This window comes from Salvia splendens, chromosome 7, assembly GCF_004379255.2.
Source record: "Salvia splendens isolate huo1 chromosome 7, SspV2, whole genome shotgun sequence".
NCBI classification, from domain to species: Eukaryota; Viridiplantae; Streptophyta; class Magnoliopsida; order Lamiales; family Lamiaceae; genus Salvia; species Salvia splendens.
This window is the reverse complement of record NC_056038.1, coordinates 8107756-8135292: the sequence shown is the minus strand read 5'-3', so window position 1 is coordinate 8135292 and position 27537 is coordinate 8107756. Positions and strand designations below refer to the sequence as shown.

Sequence of the window (27537 nt, the reverse complement as noted above, 5' to 3'; positions counted from 1 at the left end):
CTTTACATGATTAATGGATAAAAATGTAATTAAGGTACAGCCATCTACAGCACAAGCCTTTTTTATCCGTACCTACTCCCGCTGCACGACCGAATTAACGCTGAGAAATTGCCACGATATTGCTTACGTCAAAACCTATGACTGAAAAAAGCAGAAAATGCGTCGTTATGTAGAGTCGAGCACAGACAATCAAAACCCGGACGTTTCTGCGGGGATTAACCGGAGTTGATAGCCGACGATACGTCCGGGAAAAAAATGGTAGTTTCTCCTTCCTGCTGGTTCATTCCTGGGGTCAAATGAAAGCGCACATTTCATACCATTGTTGGTGTGTGATAGAGAGAGAGAGAGACGGCGGTGAATCGGAGTCATCGTTTTGGTCTCCCTAGAACCCTAATTGCACTTACAGCTAGAATCTCGACTGTTTCGCGGGTACCTTTTATTGATTAATAATTTGCCAATTTATGTTGTTCTTTTAAGCTTTCTCTATCCAGATTCTAGACAAAAAGAAGTTCAATTATTGATAGCGGTTTGTGTATATGTGTGTCAGTAATTGTTATTGCTTTCGAATTTCGATTGAGGTAAATTCTAGATGGTGTGGAGTTGTGGATGGTTTGGATTAGGGTATCTTTGTTTGATCGGATCAGTTCTTATTTTATTTAGGAGAGTTGCTGTTGGCTGGACATATTGATCAATCATTTGGTGATTCTCCAGATAAGTGACCGTGGGGGAGGTATTTCTATCACGGGATTTAGAGGATGGACTTGGTGGCTAGTTGCAAGGTAAATTCACATTCTGTTTGGTCCCTGTTCTACTTGTTTTTGCGTTGTATGGTTGTTAGTTCTTCTGCCGTTTTTGGAATTTGATATGATTGAAGCACAAATATTGAATAATAACGTTGGCCAAAATTATAGTACTCGATCATATCCTCATGAATAGTTTGTTGTCTTTATATATAGAATTGAATGCTGACCCTTTTTTTTCTGATCGAAGCAGTAAATATTCAATCACAGTTTGATGCATACAGTTTAGTGTTTGGGCATCACAGTCACCCTTACAATTTGGAGGGAATACTTGGATGTTCTGATTAAAAAAGAATAGCAACTGTTACATTAATGATACATCAATTATGAAGAAGAATGAGATCGTTATAGCCAATAAAAAAAGGAATGAGATCGTTATAATTTGAAGTTGCTTTGGAGCTGATCATATAAGGATCTGTAAATTGATTTTGTAACCATTGAAGCTGCTAATTGGAGATCCAAAGTGGTATGTTGATATGGTGTAGTTCTTGGGGAAGGCCGTGGTCTGATTTTCGGTGCTTAAATGGTCCGATATTCTTGTCATACAAGACAACAATCTAGGCGATGCGTGAAATTTCGTAGTTTGCTTAGATTTATGATCTTATTAAGACTTGTACATTATAAAATGGATGATAAAAACTGGCCGAGTTTAGAGCACCTTGAATGCAGCAAAGATGGTAGCTATTCTCCGTCCTTTATAGCATCATCTTCTTTGCTTGGTAACCGTATCAACTTTAAATGGTTTGACTTTGAATAAGAAGTAAGTGATTGGTCTATAATTGTAAGAATTTTTTTCTCTGCAGGGAATATTGCTGAAGCGTTATCCTGTTACTTCCACTTCTAGGATATTTTTTGTGGGTGAAAGATTTATCATGTGTTATTGTTGAATGATATAGGATTAACTTTTAGTCTTCCGGTCATTTTTCAAGTTTGTTAGACAGAGAACTATTAAATGAAAATCTTCTTAGTCATTTCTATATCTGTAGTTTATATCAAAGGTATGTTGTGTAAACATAATGCAGGTCTAGTATGAAAGTGTAGGGGGATGAATTGAATGGCAACTGGCAAGAGACCATGAGCAGTTTGAAGTAATAAAGCCAGATGTGTTTTAGTTGCAGAATATTATTGCCATTTAAGAAACAGTATATTTTTCATAAAACCATTTATTTTTTTGCTTAGCAGAGAACTCTTGAGCTGAAAATTATGACTACTCTGCATCCAGTTAGGTGATTTAGTAAATTTCCAACAAAATATTAGATGATGTGAGAACAGAACACTTTGAAAGGAAAAAAAGCTATATACAGGAAATAAAAAGCAACGAGTCCAGGCTGGTTGTGGCCATTATTTCCTGATGACTTTTCTTCCTAAGGTTAAAGGGTTATTTCAGTCCTCACTTTCCTTCATCATATTATTCTTCTAAGAAGCATCCTTTTTTTGTCGGTCTCTCTGAAACTACATTTGCTTGAAGCATCTCAACTTCGAAAAGCCATTCTAGTACTCCCTCCGTCGCATCATAAGTGATTCACATTCCATTTTAGGCTGTCACAACTAAAGTGATGCATTTCTTTTTTTTTTTGGCAAAAACAAACACTATTTTTATCTCCCTTACTTTATTCTCTCTAATACTTTATTGTCTCTCCACTTAACCTACTTAACATCATTTTTCTTAAATCTTGTGTCCAAAGGAGTGCGTCACTTGAGAGATGGGACGGAGGGAGTATATAACTTGCTGTATCCAACATGAAAATTTGTAACTATGCATTAACAAATAGCGGATCATCATGACATTCTGTTTATGCACTGAAATGCTCGACCCATTGTATTTTATTCTCTCTAATTTATATTTTTAATTACATACATTGGGAAATAATAACTTTAGTAGATTGGGTTTTTACCATGTATGTTAGAAAATATTGGTGCATCTAGCCATCTTAGGAGCGGACGTATTTATAACTAAGCTTGCAACATTTTTAAAATTTACTGTGTATGGATTATAAGAGCCAGTAGTAGATTTGAGATTTTCCCAACATTTGAGGCTCTGCCTTTTCTTAGTTCTTCCATGCTTTGTTGGAATAGATGAGCTTTCTTTAAGGATGATCAGAATATGTTCAAAGAGATATACTTGGTGTTTAGATATATCTCACATGGTGTATACCATTAGGTCATCTACTAATTGGTAAGATGGTAGGAAATAAAAATGGCACAATCCTTCAGTGTGATGCTGAGATCTGGAAAGTCATTGTATTGGACCGAATTCCTGTTGGAGTAAAACCATTTGTGTTTCTTTGCCGTGTTTATTTGTGCTTGATTTGATTTAATGACTGCTGGGAGTGTACCGGTGTGTAGACTCATTTAGTACTACTCATAATCATCTTTTTTTGGGTAGAACAATCATCTTTTTTATTCTTTACTAATTTATGGTCAAACTGGTCATCCTTGAAAAATTTCAATGACTTATATAGTGTGTTAGTAAATTCTTCCTTTGCTACAAATTTCATGTGAACTAATATCTGATTATATATTATTTCATGTAATTGATCTAAACAATCTTTCTTTCAGGACAAATTAACATATTTTCGCATAAAAGAGCTTAAGGATGTTCTTAACCAGTTAGGGCTCTCAAAGCAGGGAAAGAAACAGGTTAGAAGTCAAAGATACTACTGATGCCGTTAACAGTGAATATTCAAAATAATGAAAAACACCCCTATCCTGCAGTGCCAAATGGAAAACCAAAGTTGACATTATTTTATTGCTGAGAAACCACTGTCAGCTTGTGTTTGAATTCGCTTGCCATTTTGTCGTTATATGTGGAATCATTATTAATTGTTCCCTATTTTTTTAATACTATCATTTAATGTCCAACAACACTTTAACCGTGGATGAAAACCTCGAGTCAGATGGCTTGCGTGAGACCTATTTCTATCTTTTTGTCTATTTCTGATGCTTGATATTTCTATCTGCATTTTCTCCACACAGGACCTTGTAGATCGAATATTGACTATTCTCTCCGATGAGCGAGGTAAATTCAATGCGACTTTTAGTTACTTAGTTAATTTGGGTGTTTTATTTTTAACATTTATGGTATTTTCATTGATTGGATGTAAGATAAGTGTAAATTTTTTTTGTACAAAACTGCTAAACTTATTTCGCATCTTATCCTGCGAATTTGTAAGTTGAAAGTACTTTGTGCCGAAGTTATATGGTCTGATTTACTATGGAGGATTTGTAACTTTGATTTACACTATTATATCTCGAAATTGTTTTTGTACACTGTACTATGTTATTTATTCACTGGCTGATTATGAATTAAACTTTCAGCTATCTTACCTGGCAGCGACCTGTGAAAATAATTTGTGTTACAATAATGTTATGTTGATGTAGTGTGTTAAGGAAATAAAGTTGTTGGAAATTTTTTGTAGGGAGATGAACAGGGTAAGTCTTGGGAATTTTTTGTTTCGTAATCTCTAAGCTAAAATTTGGATCCTATACCAACAAAGTGAATATTCTGAGCCCACCAATTGAATTTTATGTGTGGAATAAGTAATTTGTTTTGACAAAATTAAGTTACGCGTACCTCAGTGTTCCTACTTGAGTAAGGAATAAGAGGTTGGCAGGTTATAAACTTTGCTTGCATCATGTACTTGGGTTACCATACCATAACATATGACTGCCATGCCACAAGTGTAGCTAATATTCTTTTTCAGTCTCAGGAATGTGGGCCAAGAAGAATTCCATTGGGAAGGAGGGAGTTGCAAAGCTAGTTGATGACACTTACAGGTATTATATTATTGTAAAGACTTACTTGTATTGCTTTGTATTCCCTTATTACTCACACAATTTATAATTTCTATTAACTTGCCCATACTTTGGATGAATTCAACTACTACTTTTTACATATGATGTAAATGAGAAAACTGATTGACTGAGAAAAAGTTGAAAGATGAATGTAGGGGCATATTACAACTTTAGAGTTCATAGAGTAATGACATCTTTTAAAAACAGATAACTGAGTTCTGTTCAAGTTTGATAATCTCGCATTGAGACTGTTGTTGCTATTGTTAGAAAAATGCAGGTTTCTGGGTCAGCTGAGTTGACTTCAAAATCGGAAGCTGTTTCAGATAACTCCAATATGAAACTTAAAGAGGAGATAGATGATTCTTACCCAGTGGACAAGATACGCTGCCTCTGTGGAAGCACGCTGCCCACTGATTCTATGATTAAGGTGATGTATATTTTGATCATTGGATTTTAAGCACACTAAATGAGGGAGTGTGCTGCAAAGTCTTCTCTGTATTGCTAATATCATTTATTCTAGGCACAAACTTGATGGGTCACTCATTGTCTCTTTTTTCATGTAACTTACATATGGATGCAGTGTGAAGATCCCAAGTGTAATGTCTGGCAGCATATGACATGTGTGCTGATTCCTGAGAAACCCATGGAGGGTGGTTTACCAAATCCTCCAGATATCTTCTTCTGCGAAATTTGCAGACTGAATAGAGCTGACCCGTAAGTGGCACTTTTCCATGTATTTCTGTACATTGTTATAGAAGATTATCCTATTCATGTTTGTATTACCAGTGATTTTTCCTGTTGTGCCGGTTCATTATGTCAGTTTAATATCTCCGTGAAAAATTCCCTTACATTGGTTAGGGAGCCACTGTGTTTATTCGTTTTCATATAGATAGTAATAGAAGATTTGATGGACTTGGTTGGGAATTGCAGAGGTTACAGTGTCTAAATTCACATATCTGATTTTCTGTTCACTCTACTAACCCCTTTCTCGAACAATTCCCTGCGTTGCTTGCTCTACCATGCAAGCAAAAGCACAAAAATTCAAACATAAGCTGGCAACACGTCCTCTGTCCAGCTTGTAACTTGTTAATGTTGCTCAAAATCTGATAATGTTGTAGTCACAATCATATAATGAGACATGTTTACTTTGTGATTGCTGATTCTATCTAAGATTTCTGTTGGTACTTATATTGCAACAGCTATTTCCAATGTGATGATGCTCATTTTGATTATGATTATCATTATTGTTACCATAACTATTATGTTACCCAAGCAGAAACTATTTGAATGCTCCAATGTTGTTTTTTAAATATGCAGCTTCTGGCTGACAGTTGCACATCCCCTACTCCCAGTGAAGTTGAATATCACTAATGTTCCTACAGATGGGTGAGTTCTTGCTGCAACTTCTCAATAATTTCAGTTAGCTATAGATAATTTTCTGCGGGCATAACAGCTTTTCCTTTATGTTCTGCAGAAATCACATGCTCTACTATATTTTCTTTTCTGAAATAAATATCTATGTTATGCTACAAGTATAAGTTTCAGAAAAGATGATTTTAATTGCTAAGGTCCTCGTGTTTTTGCAATAGTTTACCTTGTGAAGGTGTCATGATTTTTATGTAGTTGTGGTCCTGTGGATGTGTTCTAAAAATAAAAATAGAAGTTACATTCCTGGCTCTTATTCTGTTTGGCCCTTTTTCTATGTCTGCTGTTGGAATTTTGTCTATTCTTGCTTCTCCATTGGCATTTTGCAATTTCTTGTGCATATTATGCAATTGTTCTTGTCATTGGGCGCATCTGATGGTTCTGTTTACTGTTTTTTAGTTCTAATCCTAGTCAGAGCATTGAGAGAACATTTCAACTCCTAAGGTCAGACAGAGACTTGTTATCAAAACAAGAATATGACATTCAGGTTGGTTGTCATGGCGACAGTAACTGTTCTCCATATTCAGTTTATTGCTTCGGTGCTGATTTACTGTGGTATTTATCATTAGGCATGGTGCATGCTTCTTAATGACAAGGTCACATTTAGGATGCAGTGGCCACTGTATGCAGATCTGCAGATCAATGGTATTACTTCCCCTAAGACTGCCCTTCAGAGTTGAGATCCCTCAGTTGTAGATGTAATAAGACTATGAAACTGTTTTCTTTCCTCGTCTGTTAAACTTTGTCCTTGTGCGCAGTGCATTTATTCTCTGACCTTAATTGAGTTACATAATACTTTCATTTACATCTACTTTTTGTGCCTTTGTTTCTAAATTATAAATTTTATATTTGAAGAAAGATTTCTTGAATACTTTTAAGCTATCATGTTTTGTCGTGGAATTGCTTGATGTGCGTCCTTTATAAATTAGTTAAATAAAACCATACTCATCTCTTTTTGTTTATTTTCACATGTAAATGTGGCGCTTCTTTAATGCTATTACACTAGTGTTTTATTGTGTCTTAGAAACACATTGCATTTCTCATTCGATAGGTGTACCGGTGAGAGCTATAAACAGACCCGGCTCTCAGCTGTTGGGAGCAAATGGCCGAGATGATGGACCTGTTGTGAGTTTTATGCTAAATTCTTTTTCTATTCTTTTTTAAAACAAAGTTAAGCTGACATTTGCTCTCTAGTCATTTTGTTTGTAATCATAGGACATATATAATACTCCCTCCGTCCCACTTTAGGATTCCCACTTTACCATTTTTAGGTGTCTCACTTTAGGAGTCCCGGTAGGAATATTCCATAAATGGTAATAGGCCCCACATTCCACTATCTTTTTCACCAACTTTCCTTTCATTTCTTAAAACCCGTGCCGAACTCAACCCAAAGTGGGACGGAGGGAGTAATTTTTACTATTCAACTGCTATTGTGAATTTTTGATGGCCCTCATTTGTACTTCTATCCGCTCCTTGTTAATAGATGCATTTCTTTTCGGCACGTAGTTTAAGAATAGTGTGTTAAGTGGATGGTGAATAAAGTAAGAGAGAATAAAGTAAGAATAAAGTAAGAATAAAGTAAGTGAGAGGATTACTTTTTGCCAAAAATAGAAATGACTCAATTATGTTGGAACTTACCAAAATGGAAAAATGACCCAATTAACATGGAGTGGGGAGAGTACAGCTAAATTGTCTTTGTAATCTTGTTTAAAATGGACACTCTTCAGTTTCATATTACTTTCTAGCTCCAAATACATCCTAGTCTTGTCTAAGCTATATAAGTCCTTTCCTTTATGATCTGTCAAATGTCATCTCCGTCAACTGAGCATTGAGTTGCTAGTTCTGAGGTAGTTACTATTATTTATAAGATGTCTAAAACTTAGAAGCACAGCAGTATTCAATTTCTCAGTAATCACCTATTTGTTACGGTTCCGTCTTAAACCTCGTCTTCAGTTAATAAATTCCCTGTCTTATCAAATTCTCTTCTAGAAAGGTACTGTTGACATTTTTTCTTTATCAGATTACACCATGGACAAGAGACGGAATAAATAAGATCTTCGTAAGCGGATGTGATGCTCGCATATTCTGTGTGGGAGTTAGAATTGTCAAGAAGCGGACACTGCAGCAGGTCAGCTGAATTTCTAATATGTAATACTTCGTACATGGTTATTCTAGGCGAGGGAGTAATAAATCCGGCTGGCACACTTTGCCAATCTAGTTCTCATTTGCTTGGAATATTTATGACGTTTATGGCAATTCTCGATTCTTTTTGTAATTACCGTGGCCTTGCATTGCATTGCATATCATATACTTGCCATCATACTTTGGGATTTTATTAATCAAGATAACTTGTTTACTCAATCAAATTTATTTCTTCTTTTTACTTAGTTAGTTAGGTGTACCTTTCCCCCTGAGATTATCTATACGTGATTAGTCTTCTTTGAAAATGGTTTCAACTGTGTTCTTGTTGTTTAAACTGGTTTATGCTTGTTTTTCATTGCACATTAGCTTGTATGTTTGCAGTGTGCTTATGGCACCTTATCCTTGGATTTGCCCCTGTGATTATGGGGGAGTCTTTGTTGCTCTCAACTGTGAGATCAGGAATTTGTGCAAGGTTTTGACATTTCTACTTATATTTTCGTTATTCTATTGGCTGAGGCATAATGGTACTTTGACCATGCGTTTCCTAGGTTCTCAACATGATTCCAGGCGAGGATGAAGGGGAGTGTTTTGAAGATGCACTGAATCGTGTACGTAAATGTGTTGGTGGTGGGACGGCCACAGAAAATGCTGATGATAGCGACAGTGATATCGAAGTTGTTGCTGATTCAATTCCCGTTAATCTCCGCTGTCCTGTAAGTAGTTTCAAGACAAACTTTTAACATCTGGTTATGGTAGAACTGTAGGAGGAATTTTTATTTTAAATTTTGTTAAGTACTCCATATTTTATGTTGTTGCCCAGTACATAATTAAAAATTAAAGTACTCTATAAATGCAATAATATTTCTTCTAGCACTATTGTTCTGCTGAAGAGCCCTGCCATGCAAACCTTGCTTATTTGTAACAGGAACTCAATTTGTTAATGATCTAATTTGTTCCATGCATGTGTGATGCATAATTGGTTGGATACCACTGGCCTGGATTGACAAACGCGTGCGCGCGCTGGGGGGGGGGTGGAGCTGTTCAGTTAGCATATTGGATTTTTGATTTTTTTGCTATGATTGTGCTCTGACCCTAGGTATAAGTTCATGCAGCAGTGTTAAGGATTTTATTCTTGGTAGATGATACTGTGAGTGCTTCTGACCAAATGCCATGATAAAGTCCCCCCTTAGAAATTCTGCCTTTTCAGTGCTTACTATACATTCCTCTGCTTTGTTATTACTGTTAGAAGCTATTGGTATTATTATTATTTGATAAGAAAAGAAACCAAGTATAAAGGGAGAATGTCTGCCCAATCACTAACTGTATGTGCCAAGTTATGATGTCTGTATTAATAACAACAAAAACAGTTTACTATAAACTTTCTTAGAAACTTTTAACCTTTTACTGTTGAACTTATTCAGAATCTATCTGGCATACGTATTACCTCCAACCTTCTACAAATTCTTCAATAGTGATTAGCTGGATAAGATTTAGTCTAGGGTCACTTTTATTGCCAAGGGAAAACATTAGTTCTTAATGCTAAAAGTGCAGGTAGCTCCGCTTCATGTATCGAAGTCTCATGTTTATAAACTGAAAATCTATCAATGCTTGCCAGATGAGCGGTTTAAGAATGAAGGTGGCTGGGAGATTTAAACCCTGTGCCCATATGGGCTGTTTTGATCTTGAAGTGTTTGTGGAAATGAACCAGCGCTCAAGGAAGGCAAGTAAATATAAGACCCACTTTTTTTTGGCCTTGTAGTTTCATTTTTCGACAACGGGTTGTTCTTTCGCATTCATAGTTGACTTGCTTACAGAACTTGGAATGTTTCCTCACTTTTCTGTCCATGTTTTGGATGTAGTGGCAATGCCCTATATGTTTGAAGAATTATTCCTTGGAGAAAATCATCATAGATGCCTATTTCAACCGGATCACATCTAAGGTATTTTGATGAATTTTCTTGAGTTAAATTATTTTATTCTTTCCACTTTTCAGACATGTATTACACACTCTTTTCGTTTTACAGATGCAAAATTGTGGAGAAGATGCTGCAGAGATTGAGGTGAAGCCTGATGGCACCTGGCGTGTTAAGGCTGAGAATGACCATAGGGGTCTTGGGGAGCTTGGCCTGTGGCATTCGCCTAACGGAACAATCTGTGCACCCATGGAGACAGAACCTAAACAGAAAATGGAACCTAAACCAATTAAAACCGAAGTTGGTTCCGATAGTAATGCCGGTCTTCGACTAGGGATGACAAAAAATCAAAATGGTCGGCGGGAGATTAATAACTCAGATGATATGCAGGGAATCTTGCCTGCATATAGGCTCCAAGAAAATTTTGAGAACGACCAAAATATAATTCCTATGAGCAGCAGTGCTACTGGCAGTGGTAATTTTGAAGATGCTAGTGTCAATCAGGATGGTGGGGGAACCCTTGATTTTTCTATGGTCAATGGTATGGAATATGAGTCCATTTCTATGAACATTAATTCAACACATGGATTTAGCGACCAAATAGCTTCCGTACCAACAATTGATGCTGAAGTAATTGTCCTCAGTGATTCCGAGGAAGAAATTGAACCACTAATTCCTTCTGCTGTCAATTACAATAACACTGGACCAAATAATGGCGAAGTTCAATTTCCATCAGCACAACATGGAATTCCTGATTCTTATTACGAAAATCCTGCTCTGGGTAATGGTGGTAGTCCAAGTCTTGGGCTTTACAGTGCTCATGAAGATGACTTTGGTATGAATATGTGGTCACTGCCATCAAGCAGTCAAGGTGGCCCTGGATTTCAGTTATTTGGTTCTGACTTGGATGTATCCGATGCCTTAGTCGAAATGCAACATGGTTCTCTTAATTGCCCTTCATCTTTAAATGGCTATGCATTGGCTGCAGAGACTGCCATGGGATCTGCTGCTCTTCCTGCTGACCCTGCTGCACAGTCTTCTAATACTACTAATTTTGATTTAGTAGACAATCCATTGGCATTTAATAGCAAAGACCCCCCTCTTCAAATATTTTTGCCCACGAGTCCATCTGAGACAACTGTTGGGCCGTCTGATTCAAGAGACCACCCAGAAGTTCCAAACGGTGTTCCTACAGAGGACTGGATTTCTCTCAGGCTTGGTGATGGTGCTGGAGTGGGTCAAACTGGATCTGCAGCAGGGAATGATTTGAATTCATGGCAGCATTTGGAGTCAAAGGAATCCACCTTAGATCCTTTAGCTGACAATGGTATGGGCTCTATTATTTTCTCTTATTTTTTCCAGAATAAATAACCCCAAAAAAATGTTGTACATGCTGCAAATTTGTTAAATCCTCTCTGAAAGACCTTGTCATTCCTCGTAGATAGTTAACTATCCTTTCAATTCAATTTCTTATCTGCAGCACCTCTGTTGCTTGGAAGGAAGGACAACGGGTCTGGTAAGACTGGTAGGGAAAGACCAGGCAGCCTTTTTTCATTTCCTCGTCAAAAACGTTCTGTAAGACCAAGGTTTAATCTGTCTATTGATACCGAGTCAGAGTAGAGCTGTTCCAGGCTTGTCTGGTCAAAGTAGTTTTGGGAAGGATTGGTTTATCATTGTATGTTGAGCTACATATGCCGAAGGAGTTAGCTAGCTACCAATAAGCACGGTACCTAAATTTTGGAAACGGTCCTTGTGTTGAACTCATGGTCAGCTTGGCCCAGAGGGGTTGCCTTGTGTTGAACAATGAATGCTGCCTGAGTTTTAAGAGTTGCGTTGGTACCTGGTATTTTTCTTCATCCGGCAACCGATGGAGCTTCATCTCTCAAGATTATACATCTGACCGCTTACAGTTTCAGACTTAAGTAATGTTGAGGAAGTCATTTATTTTCAGGCTTAGGTTAGGACGTCTATTCTCTTAACAAGAGTAAGAGTATATCTCATTGTCAAAATTTATTACTAGTTTACTTAGGAATATAGTCAGGTTTACCCCTTTTGTAATCATCAAATGATTTGTATGTATTTGTATCATAGCACCTCTTTTTCATCTGCTCGTGATCGAATCCTCCGTGGAGTGTTTGAGATAGAATTTCATATTGAAGAAGCTTTTTGTGATACTTAATTAGTGATTTCTATTTGTTTTCTATATTATCAAGTGAGCTGCGATACTATTAAGGATGTCAATGTAGCTCGCAACTCGTGGACTGATCCGAATAGCCCGCCAAATTTATAGGGTTAGAGTTGAAAATTTCTAGTTCGATAAAATTACAACCTAATTAGCTTGCACTCCGATTAATCTGCAATTCGATAGGGTCAGTCCGAAAATCCAATAAAATTTCTATTGTTTAATTTGTTTGACTTTTAATTGGACATTTTCATTGATTATTTTTATAATATAGTTAACTAAAAAATAACTTCTAATTTTATATTAAAGAGTTGTGATCCATGTCGAACCAATTTTAAGAATCAATTTTAAAGACCAAACTAGGGATCAAATCTCATCCATCCATTAATCACGTCTAATAGTTTTTAATAATTTCTAATTTTTTTATTCAATTAAATTGGTAAAGTGTAGTTTTTAAGAATATCTAATGGTTATTGATAATTTCTGATTTTTTTAATTCAATTAAATTGGTAAAGGGTAGTTTAGGAATGGGCAGCTCTTCCTCCCTTCCCAAATCCAACCCAATTCTCTCTCTATAATTCTCTCTCATCGTCCCTGCTCCCAATGCCCCCTTCACCGTCGGCATGTCCCTTCGCGAGGACGGTCCCTCCGTCACCATCGTCACCACCGCTTCCGGTTCCAACAACGTCTTCTACCACTCTCTCTAATCAGAATCGGAATCTGGCCGGAGTTGCGGACTGGCAGCAAAACGACAGTTCGGTTTTTATGACGGAAGATTATTCTCAGCCAGCTAACTACTGGTATTACGGGTCAGATCCAGCGATCTCGTCGGATACTTCGACGTTTCAGATTAACTGCAGCAGCAACAACTTCAGCTTCCAATCCTTTTTGTCCAACATCTCATCGCCGTCGTCGAGCCCATCGCCGTTGAGTTCCGGTTCGAATTACAATATGACCGGCGGCGGCAGCACAGAAGATGAGAGGGAAAGTTATTGCAGTAATATGTTAAAGTTTGAGATTCCGGCGGATGTTTTGGATGCCGTCGATTTCATCTAAATTTTTACCATTCGTGCGAAGCGATGCGGACATTTTTCTTTTTCCTTTTTCTTCTTTATTTAGGATTTTTCTCAAGTTCCATGCTTCAATTCATCCAACGTTCTCATCAATTCTCCCCAATTTGATTCAATTTTGAGTTAATTCTTCCCCTCCACAGTGATGGAGCGGAAGCAAGGTTTTTTCGCGGCTTTGAAGGAGCCAATCGCGGTCGGGATTAATGCGTCGGAGGAGGGGAAGCAGCGTCGCGCCTCCGGAAATGTATGTGTCGAGATCGAGTTGTGTAAGGCCAGGGGCAGAGGCTCTGTCGCCGCTGAGAGAGGGTCCGGATCCGAGTGAGCCGGATTCGGGTGATCCGAGGGCTGATAGCTGGGCGAATTGAGTAGATAACTTAGAGCATCCACATGGTTTTCGCTCCGCCACAGTCTAGCCACAAACTCCTCCTGCCACGTCATCAGCACTAAAAATCCTCCTGCCACATCATCAAATAGCCCGGCCATAGCCCAACCACATCACTCAAAATTATATAAAACAAATAATGAACAATCACACAAAATACGGAATTAAATTTACGCTACAGATACGGGAAAATGCAACAATTTTATTTCAATTTTAAATAAATTACATTTTAAAAAATTACATAAATAAAAAATTACATAAATTTTAAATGCAACTCCGAGTAGTCCTCCGCGCCCATAACTCTTCAATTAAATCCTTTTGGAGTCGAATATGAGCTTCCGTTTGGCGCATGTCGGCATGTGCTTGGAGGAGGCCGGCTTCATCGTGAGGTACCCCACTCCGTGCGTTGGGGACGGCCACGTCGTGGCTTGGACCGGCTTCATTATCGTCGTTGGCCCAATCCGTCAGTTGTACACCTTCATCTTCGACAATCATGTTGTGCATGATAATACAAGCGTACATTATATCAGCAATGCAGTCGGCATGCCACAAACGCGTTGGACCCCTAACCGCCGCCCATCGAGACTGGAGCACACCAAATGAGCGCTCCACGACCTTGCGCGCCGACTCCTGCCGTGCCGCAAAGTAGGCCTTCCTCTCATCTGATGCGCATCGGATCGTCTTCACAAACACGGGCCACCTAGGGTATATCCCATCGGCCAAGTAGTAGCCCATATCATGCCGGTTGCCGTTGGCGACAAAACTGATGGCCGGCTAGACTCCCTGGCACTGCTCGTTGAAAAGGGGCGACGAGTTGAGGACGTTGAGGTCGTTGTTCGACCCGGCTATCCCAAAATACGCATGCCAAATCCACAGCCGATAATCAGGTACGGCCTCGAGGATCATCGTTGGATTCTTTCCCTTATAGCCGGTCGTGTAGAACCCCTTCCAGGGAGTGGGACAGTTCTTCCACTCCCAATGCATACAATCTATGCTGCCTAACATTCCCGGGAACCCATGCTTCTCCCCGTGCATCTGCATCAGATCCTGACAGTCTTGTGGGGTAGGGCTTCGAAGGTACTGATCACTAAATATTTCAATCACGCCCTCACAGAAATACTTCATACATTCCAGGGAAGTCGTCTCACCGATGTGGAGGTACTCGTCCCACATGTCTGCCGCGCCTCCGTAGGCCAACTGCCGGATTGCCGCAGTGCACTTTTGAATAGGTGTGTGGCCGGGTCTGCCAGCCGCATCGTGCCTGAAGCGGAAATACATATATCGCTGCTCCAAGGCGTTAACAATACGCATAAACAGGGCTCTTTGCATCCTAAAACGTCGCCTGAAAAGGTTGGCGTTGAACCGCGGCTCCTCTGCGAAGTAGTCTTCGTATAGGCGCTGATGTGCAGCTACGTGATCACGATCAATCGCTTGTCGGCGATGGACAACTGGCCGAGGTCGAGGTACCGCCGGCTGCAAGGCTCTTTGCATCCATTGGTCTATCCCGCGGTTGGTATATGCCTCAAACGCTTCGGCCATTCGACGTTCGTACTCCTCAGCGTCCCCCCCACTACCTCCACTACTACCACCCGCGTTACTCATTTCTCGGTGTTGATCTTGTACAGAAATTAAGATAGAGAGAGTACTCGTTAATACAAGTGGTGCGAATGAAAATGAAGTGCAAATCGCGTATATATAGTGTTTCAAAAAAAAAAAAAAACCGCTGGGCTATGCGCTGGGCGATCCGGGCGCTGCAATGGCGCCGAGCGGATTGCCCAGCGCATAGCCCAGTGGATTTTGAACGCCTAGCGCTAGGCGAAATTCATTTCCGAAAAACCGCTCGGCGGTTTTCGGCTCCTGCAATGGTTTGCCTAGCGACCGCCTAGCGCCAGCGCTCGGCTAGGCGGTGCACTAGGCGCCATTGTGGATGCTCTTATGGCATCCCCAGTGGCTTTCGCCCAGCAATAGCCCAGCCACAAACTCCTCCTGCCACATCATCAGCACTAAAAATCTTACTGCCACATCATCATGACAAGCAAATAGCCCAGTAATAGTCTAGCAATAGCCTAGCCACATCACCTCTAATTATATAAAACAAATAATTGACAATCACACAAAATACGGAATTAAATGTACGACACAGATACGGAAAATTCAATAATATTATTTAAATTAAAAAAAATACAATAAAAAATACATTAATTTAAAAAAATTTACATTAAAAAAATACATTAATTTAAAAAAATTACATTATTTAAAAAAAAAACGACCTCCGCCTCACTCCTCCGTATCCGCCGGAACCCCCCCCGGTCTTCAAATCGTCACGCATGCTCACGAGCATTGCGTGAAGAAAACTCTTCTCCTCGGGGTTCGTCTCTCGTCACTGGAGTACCTTCGCTGTTGTTCACCATTTCGCGTTATTGATCTTGTACAGAAATTAAGATAGAGAGAGTACTCGTTAAAACAAGTGGTGTGAATGAAAATGACGTGTAAATCGCGTATATATAGTGTTTCGAAAATTAAAAAAAAAATTCGCTCGCCTGCAATGGCGGCGAGCGCTCGCGAATCGGCCAGCGCTAGCCGATTTTTTCGCCGAAATGGCGAGCGCCGGAAATCGGCTAGCCGGCTCGCTCGCCGCCATTGGAGATGCTCTTAGCTACTTTATTTTATTCTATTCTATTACTTCATTCAAATAGTTTTATCATTTCATTCGATTAGGTTATTACTTTAAGGGATTCTTGAGCATACGAGAAAGAGTGATCACTACTTCATTCATATGTGCATTTACTTCATTCAACAAGTATAGCACTTCATCACAATATAATTTTACTTCATTGAACTTCAATTGAGTTATTACTTCAGTCCATTACCTTATTAAATGAGGTTATAACTTCATCAACATTGACATACAACATAGTCTATTGGCTTTAAATTTTGTAAAAAAGTTAAACAAATTCAAATTCAAAGTGGAATAAAGTAATAATCTACTGGAATGAAGCAATTTACTATTGGAATGAAGTAATAAGTCTACCGGATGAAGTAATAAACTATAAATGTAATTTGACAAAAATACCTTCAGTTGAAGTAATTTGGCTACCTAATAAATGCGAAAATTTTCACTACATCATCTCATCTATTAAAAACTAGATCTAAGGGCACTAATTTGGTCTCAAGTTCGGTCTTTAAGACTAGATTTGTGAATAATGAGACTCTTATATTAAATATACAAATTATATATTAAATTTTTATTAATATAATAATAAATAAATAAATTAGAAACTTCTAATTCATTAAAAATATTTAAATTTATATTTTATTTTGCACAAATCTCAAATATTAGTATTTAATCATGTTTGTGTTTAAGTATATATCTCAAATTTATCATAATTAAATATTTTATATTTTATAAATATAACTAATTTTCTTCATTATTTTTTAGATTGGCCGCATGTTAATTTTATCGGTAGCAACCCGATTAACCCGTTGGGTTAGCTCGAAACCCAAGTTTTCAGGGTTAGGGTTGAACTTTTATAACCCGAAAAAATCACAACCCGATTAGCCCGCACATGATTGGCCCAAAACCCAATGGGCCGGCTCCGATTGATATCCCTATATATTATCTATTAAAAAATATTACAGGTTATGAAAGGGGATGAGTGTAGTACGCATCGGCGGATCCAGGTGGGGTCGAGTGGGGTCGGCCGACCCCACCACCGCCCCCGGAGTGCCGCCGGAAAGCTGCCTCCGACCCTACTCCGCGCAGAGAGAGATGACGACGAGGCTGAGCAAGAGATGAGAGGTGAGGCAGCGACTATGTCTGGGATACGAAGACGGCACCATGGAGGTAGCCACCGTGAATGAAGAGAGGGGATCAGAGAAGAAGCTTTATTTATCGTAAGCGAGGAGAGAAGAGAGAGATAATGCAATAATTAGAATTCATCCAATTTTCATTTTTCCCATGTATTTACCTTAACAGTTTAAATTGCTTAGCTGGCATCACGATCTATTAATAGAGTGGCTAATTAATTTTAATTTTAAAACAGTCTCAGATTTTATTACTAGGAGTATTTGTTTATAACAAATAAGCCAAGTAGGAGTAGTATTTATTTTGATATCAATTTTAGCCAAATAAGATTTTGAATAATTTCTATATTCTGTTTCTATAAATCATCTTACTTTCTTCTCTATTTCTTACTTTTTTCTCACTACTTTATTTTCTCTTTACCTCTCTTACATTTTCATCTCTCATTTTTTATTCTCTCTACTTATCTCAATAAATACTAGTATTATTTTCTTAAATCTTGTGTTTAAAAGAAATTTCTAACTTATAGTGGAGGTAGGAAGTATTTAAACCAAGCGCATTACTTGAATTTAATGATGATAATAAAAGTACAGTATCGTTTTTTTAATATTTAAAAAAAGAATTAGTTCTATAATTTAACATTTTAAACTTATTATTTGATTAGAATTATTTTTATATTTTCTAAATTTTGGTACAGAACAAACTATATTGTCATTCTCACATTAAAAAATAGGAGTACTCATTGGCATTATATTTTTATTAAAAAAATTATTTCAATATTATTTTTATTTTTTGGTTTGAGTCGACCCCACGAAATTCATTTCCTGGATCCGCCCATGGTAGTACGGGTATTGAAGAGACAAGGGTAAGGCCACATATTAGGCCATCCACAATAGAAATAGCCCAGCAATAGCCCAGCCATAGCCTAGCCACTGCCACATCATCAGCACTAAAAATCCTCCTGCCACATCATCAAAACAAGCAAATAGCCCAGCAATAGCCCAGGCCATAGCCTAGCCACATACTATCCACGTCACTATTAACAAATATATACAAAATGCAATAATTAACAATAACGCAATATACGAAATTTAATTTACGAAACATATACGGGAAAATTCACTAATATTAATAAAATTTAAAAAGTACATAATTAAAAAAAATTACATTAATTAAATTTACAAATGAAAATTTAAAATAACATTACAACTTAAAGTTTAAAAATAAAAAAAAGACATAATTAAAATCTTAAAAAAATAAAAATGACATAATTTAAAATACAATTTTATAGAAAATCCTTGAATGAGATTGTCCCACATCGAAAGTGGAACATAAAACATTCAATGATATCTCTCTATAAAAGAGAAACATCCTTGAATGAGTTTGTCCCACATCGAAAGTGGAACATAAAACATTCATGGATATCTCTCTATAAAAGAGAAACATCCTTGAATGAGTTTGTCCCACATCGAAAGTGGAACATAAAATATTCAAGGATGTCTCTATAAAATAGAGGCAACCAAGAATGAGATTGTCCCACATCGAAAGTGGAACATAAAACATTCAAGGATGTCTCTATAAAAGAGAGACAACCAAGAATGAGTTTCATAAATTCGCAAGCCCATTAAATATATATGGGCTATAACGAATTTCTAGTATAAATTTATTTATAAAAATTGATTTTAATATATAGAAAACAATTTTTATAAATAAATAATATTTTTTTATATTTGATTTTTTTTAAAAATTCGAATTTCAAAAATTCGAATTTAAAAAAAAAATCGCGCTGGGCGATCCGGGCGCTGCAATAGCGCCGAGCGGATCGCCCAGCGCACCGCCCAGCGCCACAAAACCGCCCAGCGCTGCGCGGTTTCTCTCTCCAATCGTCCGCTGGGCGACTGCAATAGACCGCCCAGCGAACCGCCCAGCGCCAGCGCTCGGCTGGGCGGTCGCTGGGCGCCTATTGTGGATGGTCTTAGGCACTCTGTGGGCAATTCACAAACACGAGCTTTGCATCTTGGGCAAGTGTAACCCCCGCCAACTTTAGCCTCTTTATGACAAGAACATATCGAAATTACGCCTTCTGCTGCTCTTTGAGGAAAACCCATCTTAATCAAATTTGCAACAGCAAATTCAGCTATAGCCGGAGGTGGAGGCGCATGCTCAAAGATCAACTCTTTCAAGTGAAACTGCCAAGGAAACATTTGCAGCAAATTATTTTGTTATGTCCTAATAAAACCATCTGCTTTCCTACTTTCACCATTGTTATTGACATCGACACGCATTATTCTAATTGCAACTCACCTCATCTAGTGCAACTGAGTATGATCCATCAGTTTCTTGACAAAGATATTTGCAAATGTAGAGCTCAGCAGAGAGACCGATGACAGAGCACCTGATTTTAGATGCCTTGCATTTTTGTACTGTTTCAATAATTTCTCCTGGATCACATGTACTAAGTGCAGAATACAAGATAAGAACTTCACGGTGACCATATGAAGGAACTTGGTTAAGGAGGCTCTGTACGAGATCCAACCCATTCTGGAGGGATGCGTCACCTGAGCTTGTCAACTTACCCATCAAAGCTTTGATATACGACCCGGGACTCCCACCAAGGCTTGTGAGGGAATTTTGCAACCCCATCTTTTAATGTCACTAGCCCAACTTGACTCGAGGGATTTTGATCAAAGAATTCTCTGATAAAAGCTTCCACTTGTCGAGCAACCACCACCATTCGACTAGGTTTATAATCCGTCTCTCCTGCTGCCTACATTTCAAAAGAGCAAGATTACAAAGGTGATAAAGAAAGGACCATTTGAATAAGATATTAGAACTCCTAAATACTCAGTGCCCAGGTTACAACGGCTATCATGTAGTTTCACATGGCAATTTTTAGAAACTAGGAACTCCCATGTAACATAACAACAGTACCAACAGCCAAAGGAAACTACAGTCAGAAAAATGATTGTCGTGTGCTTGTAAAAAGCAACAGACACTGATGATTAAGGTGTTCTCCAGAAACCAATTAAGCCCTCCAGTTACATTCTCTGGAGGAACTAACTGTTCAACTAAATCAATCCAGTATGGTTGAACAGATGAATGCAAGACACTTGAATCAACTTCATCAAAGAGTCGCACTAATTGTCTAAAATCATATGTAATTTTCCAAGTGCATAAATAGGGAGTAACAAGAATAGTTTTTTCACACCAAGCAATCAATTATATAACAATACGCATAATAGATACCCGTGAAAGGTCAATAACAATGTACAAGTAGCGAATCAATCCCTTTTGGATGCGAGCAGCTGTGGTGGTGCGAAGGTGTCTCCTATATTGAGCATGGTAGAGAGTTTTGTTGTCGATAGGGCGGAGAAGACCAGACTCGTCCTCTTGAAGAGACTCCCACGATCTCTCATCAGCGTAGTCCCTCTCCCATGCCTCAGGTCCCCTACCATCCCCATCATCATCTTCCTCATCTTCTCTGTTATACTTCATTTCTGCATCTTTAAGCGACATTTTCCTAGGAAATTAAAACACCGAATTCATAAACTACATTTCCATTTCCATTTCCAGTAGACAAAACAAACACAATCAGAGATCCTCACACAAACTACTTAACCAAGTCTACTATCAGCTCAAAAATACGTTAAGCCTCAACTGATTAAGCAAAAAAACCTAATGCGAAATAACTTGTGAATACAATGCACACTACCAAAATTAAATTAAAGGATTAGTAAAATTAAGATTCGATTGAGTGAACGCAAAGTACGAAAACAAAATGTAATTTCTACCTCAAACTGGAACAACCCAAGAATAAGGGTTGGGATCGATCTTCAAAAGAGAGGAGCGATGAGTAAATGAGTTTCCACTGCTCGTTTATTGGGCCTTTTGTTTCAAGAAAATTGCAACTGCCGTTGCATTGCATCTCTTAATTTCCTCAATTTTTTTAGGGATAAACAGTCATATTTTAGTTCGGATTTTTGAGCAATTCGAATGCAGGGAGCGCCGACTTTACCTTGTGTATATATATATTGGATTTCAGATTTTTAAATTTTTAATAAACACTTCATTTTTTAAAAATTGAAACTGTTTCATTTTTAATTCATTTCTTAAAAATGGAAATTTTTTATTTTATCAAACATTTTTCTCTTAATAAGGTGAGACTCATTTTATATTAGGGAGTACATTTTTTCTTTATATATCTTTTATATTATTAATTTTAAATTAAAATTTAATGTCTTTCAAATGTTCCTATTTTTAAGAAAAAGATGGAAATATATTTGATCTGATTGAATTTTTTGGAAAAATGTGATATGATCCGAAAATTATGAACTGAATTTTAAATTTAGATTTGGTTCATTATGAAATTTTTTTTTGGATTATGAATAAATTTCTCTTTCTTATACTTTCTTATCGATTTATGAACTGGTACATTTTAGTGTAGCATTATTTCGATTCCATTATTTATTTTATTGGATAATAACTTAGTCATATATCGTTATTTTACTGGAGTAATAGGGATAAAGGATCCAAATACGAGGAGCTTGATTTGGTTTCAGACTTTCAGTCGTGGAATCTATTTATTTATGTATGTAATATGAAAGATTTTATAACACAAAATATAACTTATGTTGTCACTAATCTAACTTTGTGAAATTACAGTTGTATTATAAAAATAGCTTTGAATAGATAAAATTAATTATATAAATAAAAATTTATTATACGTATATATAATTTTAAAATTGGATAATATGAGGGTCACTCGAGTGGATTTTACTACAACTTCCCATTGGTCGACTAGGGGTAGGGATGTCAATCGGGCCAGCCCACCGGGTTTCGGGCCAACCCTATTCGGGTTGCGGGTCAATCGGGTGCGGGCTAATCGGGTTGTTATTTTTTCGGGTTATAAAAGTTCAGCCCTAACCCTAAAAGCTCGGGTTTCGGGCTAGCCCATCGGGTTAATCGGGTTGCTACCGATAAAATTAACATGCGATCAATCCAATAAATAATGGTAAAAACTAGTTATATTTATAAAATGTAAAATATTTAATTATAATAAATTTGAGATATATGCGTAAACTCAAATATTAACATGATCAAATACTAATATTTGAGATTTATGCAACATAAAACATAAACATCAAAAAATTTTAAAGCATGTTTAGAAATTTAAATATATTTTTTTAGTGAATTTGAAGTTTCTAATTCATTTATCTATTATTATATTAATAAAAAATTAATATATAATTTATATATTTAATATATAAAATGGAAAGTTATTTTTTCAGTAATCTGTATTATAAAATAATCAATGAAATGTCGAATTAGAGTCAAACAAATAGAACAATATAAATTTTATCGGGTTTCCGGGCCAGCCCATCGGGTTTTCGGGTCTGGCCCTAACGGGTTGTGGGTTAATCGGGTGCGGGCTAATCGAGCTGTAATTTTATCGGGCTGGAAATTTTCAGCCCTAACCCTATAAATTTGGCGGGTTATTCGGGTCAGCCCACGGGTTGCGGGCTAAATTGACATCCCTAACTAGGGGTGTGGAGGAACATATATGGGGACGGAATGAAACGCATCATGTTGCAGATTCTCTTACTTTATACCTATTTTAGTATTGAGTTTTTTTTGTTAGGCATTTCTATTAGAGGTATGTCATTTCCTCTTTTGGCAAATTTTAACAAAATTAATTTTCTTACTCTACTCCTATTATGTATCTAATTTATTTTTAACAATTTATTCATATTCGTTCAATTTATTTAATTTCACTATTCCAGTGCATCAAAAATATTCCAGCATTATATTTTAATTTTCATGACATTCTTTCAGCTTGGATATTTTTTAGTTAGGGGCTTGGACAATTGAAGATGAGATGAATGTAATATTGAACCTAAAATTTAAACACCAGTTCAAATTAAATGGTGGTTTGGAAAGCAGACGTATTCAATGTATATAACTATAAGCATGCCAATATCAATATGGCAATGCACATATATATATATATATATATATAGGAAAATGATCAATACAAAACTTGATCTCAATACAAAATCCAGACCAAATCCTGACCATGAGATTTGACAATCCAATGGTCAATAATTAAACAAAAACACAGAGGGTCATTGTAAAGCAATTTTAGGTCATATTATAAACTTTGAGTTTGAGGTCATGTTAAGATTATTTCATGTCATCCTTACTATAATGACGTAAAAATAAGCTTACAATGACCTAAAAATGACTTTTATATGCTTTGTTCTGCATTTTTGTATTAATAATGGTTTTGCATAGATCAAAACTCTATATATAGGGTTTTGATCAAAATATATATATAAGTATGTGTTTAAAACTCTATATATAGGGTTTTTGATCAAAACTCTATATATATATATATATATATATATATATATATATATATATATAATCCTAGGGAGATGATCAAAATAAGTATGTGTTTAAATCCAGAAATGCAGACCAAATCTTGGCCCTAGGATTAGATGATCTAATGGTCAATAATTAACCAAAAACACGGAAGGTCATAATTAAGCAATTTTAGGTCATATTATAATATTTGGGTTTAATGTCATGCTAAGATCGTTTTAGGTCATGCTTTGTTAGCATGACCTAAAAATTACCTAATTATGACCTAAAAGTGCCCTAATTATGATATTGTTCTGCGTTTCTGTATTTAAATCTAGTTTTGCATAGATCAAAACCCTATAATCCTATATATATATATATATATATATATTGGCAGAACTCTGTTGCCAGTCTCAATATTAGTATATATTTATCCCATTTTATCTTAGGACCAACAACTAATGAACTAACCACAAAATCCATAGTTTCTCTCCGAGTAGCAAATTCATTGTCTCATTGACAAAATGCAGAAATAGTTTGCACACATTTCTTCATTGTCCACAAGAATCCATGGTTCACCAGCTTTTTCCATGTCTGTCTTCTTCCATAATAAATGTGTATAAAAATACAAAAAAATTTTATTTAATACACAAAATAACATCTTTAAAATCTCGTATAATCACCCAAGTGTGACATCTATTTTGTAATAACGAAAGTATATTAATTTAACTATATAAAAATTATAGTTTCTGAATCTTAACATTTCCATACATATAAATTATTCTACCGGACTCATATTCCATATTTCTAGGAATTATAACACTAACCCAAGAATCATAATTCAAGGGATATTTTGTGTTAAGTACTCCTTACGAAACAAATCATCCCGCATCGAACTCGCAAACAATATTGGAGTTGAAAAATTATTATAAAATAATCTCAATCAAGCAATGCAAAATTTAGGTCTCTAATATATGAAAGATTATAGTATACCACAAAATATAATTTTCACGGATCCAACTTTATGGATCATTGTGAAAAAAGGTTTTATTATGTTTTAATAAATAAAACTGATTGTATGTATAATACTACAAATTAATTTTTATAATAAAAAATTATATCTAAATATGTATAATTTAAAATTGGATGACACGAAGGTTACTTGCATGTTCGCAAGTTGACTTTACGACAACTTCCCATTAGTTGAGTAGTAGGTTGTGAAGGGACAGTCCTCCATCACTCATTTGAGGACAGACACGGGACGAACGCACGCTTGCAACGCATCCCATTCCCACCTCGCTTCCTACAACATAATTTAATGCCATTGTGTTACATAGAGTGTCCATAATGGTGGCCCTTGAAGGCCATCAAAATTGGCCAGACCATCATTTGTGGCTCTCTTGTGGCCCTCCGCAATGGTAAATTAACAAAATTAAACAAAAATAAAGAGGGCCACGAAATGTGGCTCTCTAAAAAAATAATTTGATTACCTTTTTAAATGATATTTTTAATTTAAGTTCAATAAATTTTATTAGACTATAATTTATTATATTTATAATTTTAATTAAAATAAAATAATTTGGAATTAAAAAAAATTCATAACCTAAAAAAAAATTAACAAGAACTTCGTTGTATTATACTAAAATAGGAAAATTATACAACGAAAGTTTTCTAGTTTAAAAACAACAACCCGAAAACCCATATCACTCTGCGGCGCTCCTTCTACGGTTCCAGACCTCTTCAACCATATCAGCCTGCAATGATGTATGCGATATTTGGCTCCGCATATCGGTGTACCGCTGGATCAAGTATTCATTCGTACGTGGTACACCCATATGCAGGGGCTCCATGGCAGTACCCGAGCTCGAACTAGCACCATCTTCCGGTGTCCATCGCTCTGCAGCAAATCCTTCGTCGGCTATTATCATATTGTGCAATATGATACATGCAGTCATGATGTCTGATACATCATTTTCGTGCCATTGTCGAACTGGGCACCGTATGATGGCCCATCACGCTTGGAGGACACCAAAAGCTCATTCAACATCCTTCCTAGCACCCTCTTGTTTTTTCGCGAAGTAGGTTTGCTTCTGCCCAACGGTTTGTCGGATCGACTTCACAAACACGGGCCAGCGAGGGTATATCCCATCGGCCAAATAGTATCCCATGTTGTACTGCGTGCCGTTGGCCATGAATCTAACTTGCGGACCCTCACCCCGGCTCTCGTCATTGAACAGGTGGGACGAGCATAGAACGTTGATGTCGTTGTTCGACCCAGCGACCCCAAAATACGCATGCCAGATTCGCAAGCGATAATCAACAATGGCTTCCAGGATCATCGTGGGATGTCGGCCTTTGAAACCAGAAGTGAACTGCCCCTTCCAAGCCACCGGGCAGTTCCGCCACTGCCAGTGCATGCAATCGATGCTCCCCAACATCCCTGGAAAATGATGTACCGTCTCGTGCATATCAATCAGTTGCTGGCAATCATCGGCCGTTGGTTTCCGTAGATACTCCCCTTTGAAGATATCCTTAATGCCCCTACAAAACTGCATCAACGTCTGTAGGGCAGTCGTTTCGCCCATCTGTAGGTATTCGTCGAACATGTCGGCGGGCCCGGCATAGGCAAGCTGCCTAATTGCCACCGTACACTTCTAGTATGTCGACAAGCCGGGTCGGCCGGTGGCATCATATCGCAAGTTGAAGCACTTGAAACGCTGCGCCAAACAGGTCGCTATATGGACGAAGAGATTTTGCGACATTCTGAATCGCCGACGGAAAATTTCTGGCGGATAACAGGCGTTCTCGTTGAAGTAGTCTTCCATCAACCGGCGGTCAGCCCCGGCATGGTCACGGTCGATATACCGCCGATGATAGAACGGCCGAGGGAACGCCACCGCCGCCTCCGCCTCGTCAGCTTCACGTTGCACCGCTGCAACAAGGTTTTGGAACTCCAGATCTACCACTTCTTGGAATTGTTCATAGTCGGAATCCATAATTCAAAAATTGAATTGAAATAGATTGGAAAGAGTGGTGTTTGAATTGGGGATTGGAAGTGTAAAATGGAGTGGAAAAAAATGGAAATGGAAGTAATATTCATAAAATAATTTTTGAAAATTAAAAAAAAAATTATATCGCGGCCCAGCCGCGAAACGTGGCCCGCTGCAGTGGAGGGCAGCGGCTCAGCCGCGTGAAGGCCGCGGCTCTCTTTCGGCTCTCGGCTCTCTGCAGTAGGGGGCCGCGCACCGAGCCGCGGGCAGCGGCTCCCCCACCGTGGACATTCTTACTTCCTCTGTCCCGTTGGTATTGTGTCTTTTTAAAATTAGTTATATTATAACTGACTCATTTATTTTTTTGGCAATTTTTAATAAAATTCATTTTCTTACTTTGTTCTGACTGTTTATCTATTTTATTTATATTCATTTAATTAAATATTAGTTTTTTAATTTCAGTGCTTAAAAGTATTTCAGCGTTATCAAGAAGATGGAATACACACAAAAGTTTTGTTAAGTGTAGTAGGACCGTTGGACTCTGTTTTTGTGACATTCTTTTAGCTTAGGGAAATTTTTAATTAGGGGTATTAAAGATAGAGATTGAAATAGGATCTTAGGCCATCTTCGAGACTTCAACTATTTATATTAAATTCAAACTCATTTTTAAGTATAT

General features: G+C 37.3%; 1 protein-coding gene and 1 pseudogene across 3 annotated transcripts; one reads left to right on the top strand and one right to left on the bottom strand.

Annotated features, from left to right (window-relative positions):
* The first annotated feature begins 152 nt into the window (after positions 1-152).
* Positions 153-12249, top strand: LOC121741228 (E3 SUMO-protein ligase SIZ1-like). 3 transcript variants are annotated; one of them, XM_042133935.1, is made up of 17 exons: positions 153-429; positions 712-779; positions 3360-3440; positions 3777-3819; positions 4505-4577; positions 4863-5022; positions 5176-5309; positions 5913-5981; positions 6420-6507; positions 6590-6665; positions 7072-7145; positions 8041-8148; positions 8711-8875; positions 9778-9882; positions 10022-10102; positions 10187-11402; positions 11556-12249. In XM_042133935.1, the coding sequence occupies exons 2-17, from the start codon at positions 756-758 to the stop codon at positions 11693-11695; spliced, it is 2637 nt and encodes an 878-aa protein (XP_041989869.1). In that variant the 5' UTR covers positions 153-429; positions 712-755; the 3' UTR covers positions 11696-12249. The 3 variants fall into 3 exon arrangements, with proteins under 3 accessions (XP_041989869.1, XP_041989870.1, XP_041989868.1); XM_042133936.1 differs by having other exon boundaries at positions 661-779; positions 4511-4577; XM_042133934.1 differs by having other exon boundaries at positions 154-429; positions 661-779.
* Positions 12250-17253: 5004 nt separating this feature from the next.
* LOC121810343 lies at positions 17254-21488 on the bottom strand (annotated as a pseudogene).
* Between the last annotated feature and the right edge of the window lie 6049 nt (positions 21489-27537).

Excerpts from the sequence above, each read along its gene's own strand:
- LOC121741228 (XM_042133935.1), top strand. The coding sequence starts at position 756 with ATGGACTTGGTGGCTAGTTGCAAG. Across the intron at positions 4,578-4,862 it reads CTAGTTGATGACACTTACAG|AAAAATGCAGGTTTCTGGGT; the intron begins GTATTATATTAT and ends TGCTATTGTTAG. Across the intron at positions 10,103-10,186 it reads TCAACCGGATCACATCTAAG|ATGCAAAATTGTGGAGAAGA; the intron begins GTATTTTGATGA and ends TTCGTTTTACAG.